General features: G+C 30.4%; 1 protein-coding gene across 3 annotated transcripts in view; it reads left to right on the top strand.

Moving 5' to 3' along the window:
* The first annotated feature begins 458 nt into the window (after window positions 1-458).
* Window positions 459-9,615, top strand: part of LOC125068019 (rho guanine nucleotide exchange factor 10) — a 36,896-nt gene continuing 27,739 nt past the window's right edge. The window contains exons 1-2 of one of the 3 annotated variants that reach the window (XM_047676972.1): window positions 459-952; window positions 3,804-3,907. In XM_047676972.1, the coding sequence (XP_047532928.1) occupies window positions 3,853-3,907 (55 nt within the window). In that variant the 5' untranslated portion in view covers window positions 459-952; window positions 3,804-3,852. Of the gene's footprint in view, window positions 1,096-3,803; window positions 3,908-5,857; window positions 6,043-9,615 lie in introns of those variants that run through there. The other 2 variants (XM_047676969.1, XM_047676970.1) reach the window with 2 other exon arrangements.

The following is a 9,615-nucleotide window of genomic DNA, read 5'->3' as shown; positions in this document are numbered from 1 at the left end:
TAAAAAAAATTTAAGCCATTTACAAAAATCTGATTTAGGTATTATCTAAATTTTTAATAATAAATTTGTAAAAAATAAGATAATTAAATAACTGTTGGTAGCTGTTCTCTTACGACATATTCCTAAAATCACGAGCGAACGATTATTTTTTTTTCGAGAAATATATTAAAAAAATAAGTAGACTTTTTTCTGAGAAATAACGGTCGTTTATTAGCGCTTTAACCAAAGTGATTTTTTATTAAGTATAAAATATTATGTATCTTGTTAAAATGATACATTAAGTAAAATAGCGCATCAGCTTATGAGTTTGATGAAGCCGAATAGCGAACGCATGCAGCTTTTAAAATAAAATGAAATGAACGTAACGTAATAATGAAAATGACTTGCGAGACGAAGCAGGAAGGTTGGGGGGCGCTAGGAGCGCGCCCCTCCACCCTTCCGCACCCCGCACCACACCCGCGGACCGCGACCGAGCGAGAGGCAACGGCTAGCCAGCTGCGCGTTTGTCTTGCTTGCTTGTGTTTTTCGGTTATCGTAGTGAGATTGACGCTTCATTCTTATTTTCTTTCGTTCAACAAGCAACAGAAACAAGTTTCTGTATATGCGCGTGTGAAAAAAAACGTTCACAGATGCGATTGTGTAATGAGCTGACTGAAAACATACCGAATTGGACGTTCCAAACCAGTGTCGCTATTCAGAGTTGTTACTTGGATACCAGTGCCTTTTGTCTGTAACAGTGAATAAAACAAGAGTGGTGCTATTTTTATACGTTCCTGTCAGGTTATACGCCTGTGAACCCAGCAGTGTGATCAGTGATTGTTGTCGTGGCCGGTTTCCGTTGAGGAAACTTTCCAAACGTGCATAAAACTGTGGGTAATGCTTTCCTAGCGAATGCGGGCCCTGCCTGCACGCATTCCATTGGGAAGCAAGTGCCGGCAATAAGCATTTTACGGTATGTAAAGCGCTCTCAAGTTCATCGTACTTTGACCTAAAAATTGTGTAAACGATTTTGACCGATGTCCAAGCTTGTCGGTGTCAAATGTCAAAGTAACCAGCGACCAAGTAACCGATGCATTTTAAGAATAAAACATTTGGGTAGGTAGTTCTTAGATTCCTCCAAATGCTATATAAACAAATGCTTTTTTAATTATATGTCAAATAAAATCCAGATAGCTTTTATTTGATAGAATCAAATATTGGCTAGAAATCTTTCTCACAATTAAATTAAAATTTAAAGTTCAGATGCCTTCAAAGCCTTTTAAAGTAAACTAGTACCATTGGGCTTTTTTAATATCTATATAATCACAGTTAGCATTTGATCTTTAGTAGTCTAAATATTAAAATGAATAAACAAAAATTTTTTCTTAGCCCCTCCTAAATGTAGCATTTTTAATTTTTTAAATAAATATTTATTTAAGACACATCAAGTTTTAACACCAGAAATAATATATAGCAATGAATCATTCTTTAAACATTTAATGATAAGATAACAAGCTTTAAAGAAAAATGAATAATTATTTATCAAAAGGTCAATGATTTGTAGAAAACCTATTTGATTCTCATGAAGATAAAAAAAAAACCCTGACCCACATTCTGCCACTGCTCTTGTTCTTTACTGCGTACTTTAGCTATTGTAATATTATATATAATAACATCAACATCTATAGACGGGATGTAAACTATCTATATATTTCACAGATTTTGATTTAATCAATCAATAGCAAATAAATAACTATTTATATTTCAGTATAAATAATGATTTGATGATTTTTCATATATTTTATTTAAAAAATGTTTTACAATGACGATGTAACAATGACAAATATTCAAAGATTTTTTATCAAAGATTCTTGCAAGGGATAAGTAATCCTGTAATAAATAAACATTAAAATCAAATTTTATATATATGACCATCAAGAATTATGAGACAGAGACTCATCATTCTTTTTAATGAAAACAGTTTCAAAATTGTAATAATTATAAATCCCATTTGAAGTAATTAAATAATGAGCTAATCCTTTTAGCGAATATAAGAATGAAGTATAGAAAACATTTTAAATGAAAAGTCTACTAGTAAAAACTAGTGTTATCATTTACATAGTTTATAAATACAGTAAAAAACATCATGAATTATATAGAGATAAACATCATACTGTATTAATATAATTCAATGCTATTATTTGGTCTGTGTCGAAACAAAACAGTTGGAAAACAATGTTTGAAAACATATAAACAACAAACAGATGGTATCCAACAATGCTTTATTCATTAAACATTCAATGTTCCATTTTAATAGTTATTTTAAAACATTTAGAATATAATTGTTTGGTCCGATTATTTTGTACTGTGGACTATGTCCAGTGACATTTTGTTTGAATCAAACAATATAAAGTTTCTACTTTTATATTTGAAGAAGTTTTCTTAAGTAGTTAGTTAATACTACTTATTAACAATTTAGACCCATTATTCTCTTACTCTTGTTTCGTAAGTGTGAAATTTTGCATGTAACAACCATAGATATATAAATCAGAAATTGAATTCTTATCGCAATTTATTTCAACAAAATCTAAATAAAAGTATTAAAATAATTGAAGGTTCTCGGATATTTACAATAGGTGAAGTTGTCAATTAGTGACAAATCAAACTCTACAATGGATATTATGAATTAAACTTGATATAGATCAATGTTATAAACTAAACAATCATTGTGAAGTGTCTGTAGATTTTACAACAGATATTTAAAAAGTGCAAGCTGAGTTTCATTAAAAAAAGTTTAACCAAATCACTTAAATATATAAAAGTATAAAATTTTTTCTACATTGATAAACTGACATTTATCATTCAATTTAGTTTAATTGTAATATATTCTTTTTTCCAATACAAACTTTTTTGTATTATTAATAATTTTTGAAAAATAAATTAACATTTTTTTTGTTGTTTTACTTTTAACAGTGTAGTGGTTTTCTTGAGTTGTTTTTTTTATTATTAATAAATATTTTTAATATTTCTTTTGTTTGTAAAGCTAGGTCCTTATATACTTGAAAGGGAAATTAGGGCAACTTTTATTTAAATTGTCAAAATATTATTACATTGCTGTGCTGTTCTAGTGACTTTCTTTAGAATCAAACAGTTGTAGACACAGAAATTGCCTTCTATTTCAGTATAGATGCACCTAAAGCATACTTTACTAATGAAGATATCATTCACATAATCTATCTTTAAAGAAAGTGTATCTATACAATTTTTCATACTATCAAGTGTGGTATAATAAATGAAGAAAATAAAAGAGAGAAAGTTGTAATTACATCACAACTGTTTAATGAAAAATTCCTTTCACTCGTATTCCTTTTTCACATATTTTGCCATGAGCTATTTGATCGAACATTACATCACCTTATTTCCCATTTTAAAAATATTTCAAGCACCCTCCAAGCAGTGCTTATATAATTTCATTGTTTATTTAGAAAGTTCTCGTTTTCATGTATGTGTAAATTTAAAAATTTTTGATCAATAAATAAGTATTATATTTTAATTAAACAAGTTTCTTTCTTATGATCAATGTGTTTACATTATTGTTATATAAGATAATTACTTTAGTTACAATAATATATATATATATATATAAGTCAAATTCACAAATAACATTAATATTTTGTCCACTACTTGAACTTCAAAAATGTTCAATTAACATTTAATAAGCCATCTATTTATTTGTTCAGAAAGATTTTTATATTTTTTATATGTATAAATTAAATATGCTCGTATAATTTTAACTTGTATTTAACATTATTCTTTATGTTTAGGGAGACAAGCGGAGCGGGTGGCGGGGTCGGCAGCGGCGGGCTGCTGGCCATGAACGCCACCCAGGTGCAGTGCGAGCCCCACGACTCGGTCGTCCTCATTAAATGTAAGTAACCAATTAACACCCGATACCAACACCCTAATTCGTTAACGTTTTTCCATCATAGCATTTCAAGTTACACATGTGGTAAATGAAAAGATGAAAATAAAAGTATTTTATTCCAGAAGTATAAATATAAATGCTCTCTTTTAAAGTTAAGGCATAGTCTATTTAGAACACAATATTAATATTTAATATTATTGTAAGCTTATAATAGCAACACGGAAACCAGAATAAAATAGGGGTTAAATGGCGCGTCTTATCGCTTGAGGAGCAGATCGCTCGCCTTGGCGAATTCATTACGATTTATGAATATTAATTACAAATATTCAGTTTTTATACGTCTTATTATTTGATTATAAAACAAAAAACCGTTATTACATAATCTTCTATGTGAAAGGAAGAGCAGTACGCCGTACAATAAACCTTAAATTTAACCCACGTTTAAACAATTTTATGCTATAATTAAATTATTGTGATGGCGCCTGCAATTTAGGTTAGGCAAGGCCGACCTGTCGCGTTATTAAATCATTAACACTGTTAAAGTAAATAATTTATGTATCTAAATTAAGCTGTAACAATAGAATAGACAGGTATTACATATATAGTCCTATTTATTAATTAAATAACTACGAATATTATTAGCTTATAACCATAAATGTATAAACCCCGTAGGATTTTTATACCCGCTGGTATTTTATGTTCAATTATGTATAACATGTTTAGTTACATAAAGCGGAACAATAATGAAACAACCAATAATCTCTGGACCTTCTGCTTGGACAGTGAAACGAGCTGTTTTACCTGTTATTTTTTACTCAGGTATATAAATCGACAGCCGTTCTCCTATTGATAAGCCTATGGAGATTATTTCACAACGCTGCTCCAATGCGTGGTGGCTGGTATATGTAAAACAAAATATCAAATTGGAATTATTTCACCACGTGGATTATAAGATCGAGCAACTAAGATCCACGCTCATCTTAATGTCCATGAGTTTCTGGATTATTTTTAGAATAATCTCCATTACGGCGTCTACGGCGTTCTATTTGCTGGCTCGATCATTTTTAATCTTACTGCGCACTGTTCTTGTTATGTTCTGCATATGCGAAAATCATTCGTATTTATAAAAACAGTTTAGTTTACAAACATAAGTACAATTTATTCTTTAAATTATCGTTAAATAACTTATAAAACATCTATAAATTTGTCACGTGGAAGCCACTTGGTAGAATTTTAATCTAATCGGTATGAAGATAGATATCAAATGGAGCAGTCAAAAATATTAACTTAAACTCGAATAGTTAGCGTGAACTCATTGTCGTTTGTGCGTGGCACGAGATGCCCACAGTTCGTATTTTTATTGTGTTTGCAAAATATTTTACTCTGCATTAGAAAGCATAAATTAAAAAAAGGAAAATATTTGATCCATATTTCATGTTTTATTGATTAGATACGCAATAAAGGCCGTCAATCACCTATGTTAATAAGTGTTTCTCTCATCATCATCATCAACATCACTTATGTAAATAATGTTATATCTTTCACTGCCATTTCGATTATTAAATGAATTCAATATTTTTTAGATTTCGATAAAATTAATATTACGAAATATATGCCCAAACATAAATATTACATAAAGAAATGAAGCTTCATTCGAACTAGATGTTTTAACTTTAGATTTCAACATGAAATAGTTTTCGATTCGACAACGTTGCGATTTCGAGAAATAGCTAAAGTATTGTGTTTATATTCGTCCTCGAAAGTTCCCCCGTTGTGCCGGCGCGCCGTTCTCAATTGATGCGGGAGGCGCACATTCACAATTAACTTTGTGAACTTAATAATTGTACGGATGAGCGTCACTGTTTATACTTTTTCCTCAGTTTGTTGGTAGGCTTAGCAATTGACATAGTTACCATCAATTATGCAAACTGAGAACGCAGCTTTAGTTCAAAACCGACTTTACAGTGTGTTGGACGTTGCGAACGATGAATTTCTCGGCAAATATAAGTAATGTGAAAGAATTGATGTTTATGTGTCTGTGTCTGTGCCGATGTTTGCGACAATGCAGTTCACTCTTGTGATCGTCGTTAACAAAGTTAAGCTATGTCCCCTTACAGAGGAACCGATCAAACGGATAGGTACGTATAATTGACATTCATTCAAATCGACCGTTATTTAATGAATATGTAAACACTTAATGATGAATCATACAATAATTAATTATTCATGAATTATTCATTCAGTATTTTCCTAGACGATATAAGTACAGTTGCTATTTTGTTAGACAGATATTTGCTTGTTAGAATTTAAATTGTTTACGATATTACTTTTATTAATTAAGGTACTAATGTGCTTGATAAGTAATTTTTTTTAAATATACTCTATTATTAATTAAGTATATAAGTATATGAATGTAGAAGTTACCAATAATATTTTTTTTTAAATAATTTCACAATGATAACATGTTAACCTGTCAAATTTGTTGCATACCAAACGGTATGTTCGAATGTGGTAGTAATAAAAAGTGAAATAAACATAACTACTCGTTTTTTTTTTTATTATTAAATAGTGTGATTGTATATTTTGCATACTTACATTTAAAATCTACGTATATTAAATTTCTAGTTATTTTGTTGATTTCATTACATTACATTTAATAAAATCATAGACAATAATCATTTCAGTTGATTATTGTCTATGATTTTATTAAATTATACTTACTTATAAACATTAAAATACTACGCGTGTAGATTTAATCATATATGTACGTATCAATTAAAAAGAAATCTTTAATTAACATTTGATTCGCATTTAGTTAATAGACCATGACTAACACTTATGAAGTGTAAGAAACTAATGAATTGAAAATATTGGTCTATTTTGAAATTGAATTTCAAATAGAATTTTTACTTACTCACACGAAAATTTTTTTTTGTCATCGGTAATACTATACAAATTCAAGATATTAATAATTAGAGAATTTCAAGCCATGTTCAAAGTTAAGAATTGGCTTTAATGCTGTTGTCAAAAACCAAGAACCAAAGAGGTCTAATAGGTTGCAACTTGTAAACCTTCTCCAAAAGTTGAATGGATTTGGTCCAGTCATAGGATACCTGCAAGTTTATTTAAATTAGTTGTATTTCTATATTACTTCCTTAAAAATTGTAATTCGAAGGTATATTAATTATCAATTATGATAGTTGATTGCTTGATTTTCATTATATATACATATACTTGAATTAATATGTGCCTTGTCGGCACAACTAGAAGCCTAAAATTATATTATAGAAGCATAAAATTAAACTAAGAATTTAATTGAATATACTTGAATAAATATTTGTTTTTGTTTTTTTTTTTTATTTTATAACGAGCCTTTTCTTTTAATACGATATCACATGATGCACTACTCTAAAAAATGCTTTTATTGATTAATGATCGATCGTGTAGCGAAATTAGAAAACGTCTCGCAACCAAAATGTATGTTACACTTTAGGTTTAGTAAGACAGTTCATAGAACGACGAAATTTATTAGTCATTGTGGTTAGATTTCCGTTGTAATACAATAATGTGGTTCAATGTGGTTTTCTGAAAAAAACTGTGACGATTTAGGATTTATGACGTCATTTAAGTAAACCGTAAAACAACATTTAACACTAAGCTAACGTATTAAAAATACATAAAAGGTTCGTTAATCATAATAAATATAGCATATATGAACGATGTTGCTATTTCGTTTTATTATCTCCATATATCTCAGAAACCGGGTTTCGCAATGGAAATTATGTCAAAGGCATAACTCTTCAAACACGATTGTTAGCTTGCAACGCCCTATTTGCTGCATTCTTATCTGAAATTTGCAATATGGCGGTATGAGTATGAATCATAAAGATCTAGCTTCAAACAATGAGTGTATGAGTGACGGGGCGTGCAGGGCGGCGGCTCTGATCTCGAACCAATGCGGTACAGCGATCTTTAGATAGGCAAGCGGTACTGACCGTCCATAAATCGATTTGTGTTGGACCTGTAATTTTGCTGTTTACACTACCTAGCGGGTCAGCCTTCTATCTAATCAGGTTATCGGCCTCGAACGGTCTGTGTTCACTTTTTAAATGACGAGTTAAATTCGTGATAACGATCACAATTTAGGTATTTCGCAGGATCATATTTGTTCAATAGTCGATTGTTTATTTGTAACTTAAACCTTTAAATGTTTCTAATCATCTCTGTCTATTGTAAATGTACTATTTTAATCTATATTTATATGAGTATTTGTTTCTACTGATTTACTGGTATTTACCTCAGAACAGATTTAGAAATTTAGCAAAATGTTCGTATAAAGCGAAATATCATGCAATCTATAGGTAACGTTATCGGTGCCTCAATGTTGTGATGATTTACGACGTTTTCGTATCGACTGACGACAGTAGCGGAATGAGGGTCGACATTATTCAGAATACGGACGTCTTAATTCAGCAGTTACGATAGCAGATTTACTACATCGTGATTGAAATAACCCAAGATATGTCACAGCTTTCTGCTTTCCCACAAGACAGAGATGTTGATAGCTTAAATTCTCTAGGTTGAAATATCCACCGTCATTATCCTCTAATGACAAGTAAAGATATACAAACTATTTGAAATTTGAAAACTATTTCGTAAATAGTTCGTATAAATTGTATTGGCTAGCTCGTCTCAATGTAAGGGCTGTAAATCCTGCCTAGAGTTGAACTACCGGTCAATAAAATGAGATTGGGATTTTCTGTCTAATCCGGTCGTCATCGAAAGTTCACGTACTAAAAGCATAGGTTACTTTTCAAGGTGGACAACTGAACAAGCGTGTAACCTATATATGTTATGTACTTTTTAAGATAAGTATGTCGATATCTTATCAACATAAACGCCGAATTCTGCCGAAACTATAACATAGTACACTTGTAATTTAAACATGATCTTTGAATGAACAAATTGGTATATTTTAAAAATTACTTTTAAGCTAACATAGAGCAATTATGGCTTCATTGTAATGAATGTCTACTTAAATTTTTTCGTTGCTAGTAGACGTTAATTTCTTTATATACTTGAAAAAATTTCTTCGAATAAAACATGAAACGTATCGGCGCAGAGTCCGGTCCAGCAACTAGTACTATACATATTTAGCGGACTAGATATAGATAACATTTATGTAGAGAATGTGTATAGAGTAAATTAGCTTGTATTAGTTTCGACACGGTCGAGATAAAGGTGAAGCGTTATCTAATTGAAATTGATAATAGTGTCCGATGTCGACGCGGACAACTCAATACGCCTTTACTTTATTATCGCGTATAATTTAACATCACGAATTAATTTACTTGAAATGTATAAATATGTATTATATGAAAAGATGTGATGGTGCTGTTGTTAGAACACGTGAGTCGATCGATGATTGTGGTGTCAAACCCTGGTAAGCACCACTGAATTATCATGTACTTATTAATTAGTCTTCATATGAACTATTAATCGTGCCTGGCTACGTCTTAAGAAAACCTGCAATTATCGGAAAAAAATCTGCTACATCAATAAATAATTCCACCAGCAAGCGTTTAAGTCTGTTCCAAAAACATCATATAAAACTTTCACAGTACCTCGCATAAATATTTAGATAAACTTTTGATATAATATATGTGTGAAGATTATCCTAATTACCTAACTGATTTGCTAATCACTGTAAA

This window comes from Vanessa atalanta, chromosome 13, assembly GCF_905147765.1.
Source record: "Vanessa atalanta chromosome 13, ilVanAtal1.2, whole genome shotgun sequence".
NCBI classification, from domain to species: domain Eukaryota; kingdom Metazoa; phylum Arthropoda; class Insecta; order Lepidoptera; family Nymphalidae; genus Vanessa; species Vanessa atalanta.
Note: the sequence above shows the minus strand (reverse complement) of the source record. Positions and strands in the feature narration are given on the sequence as shown.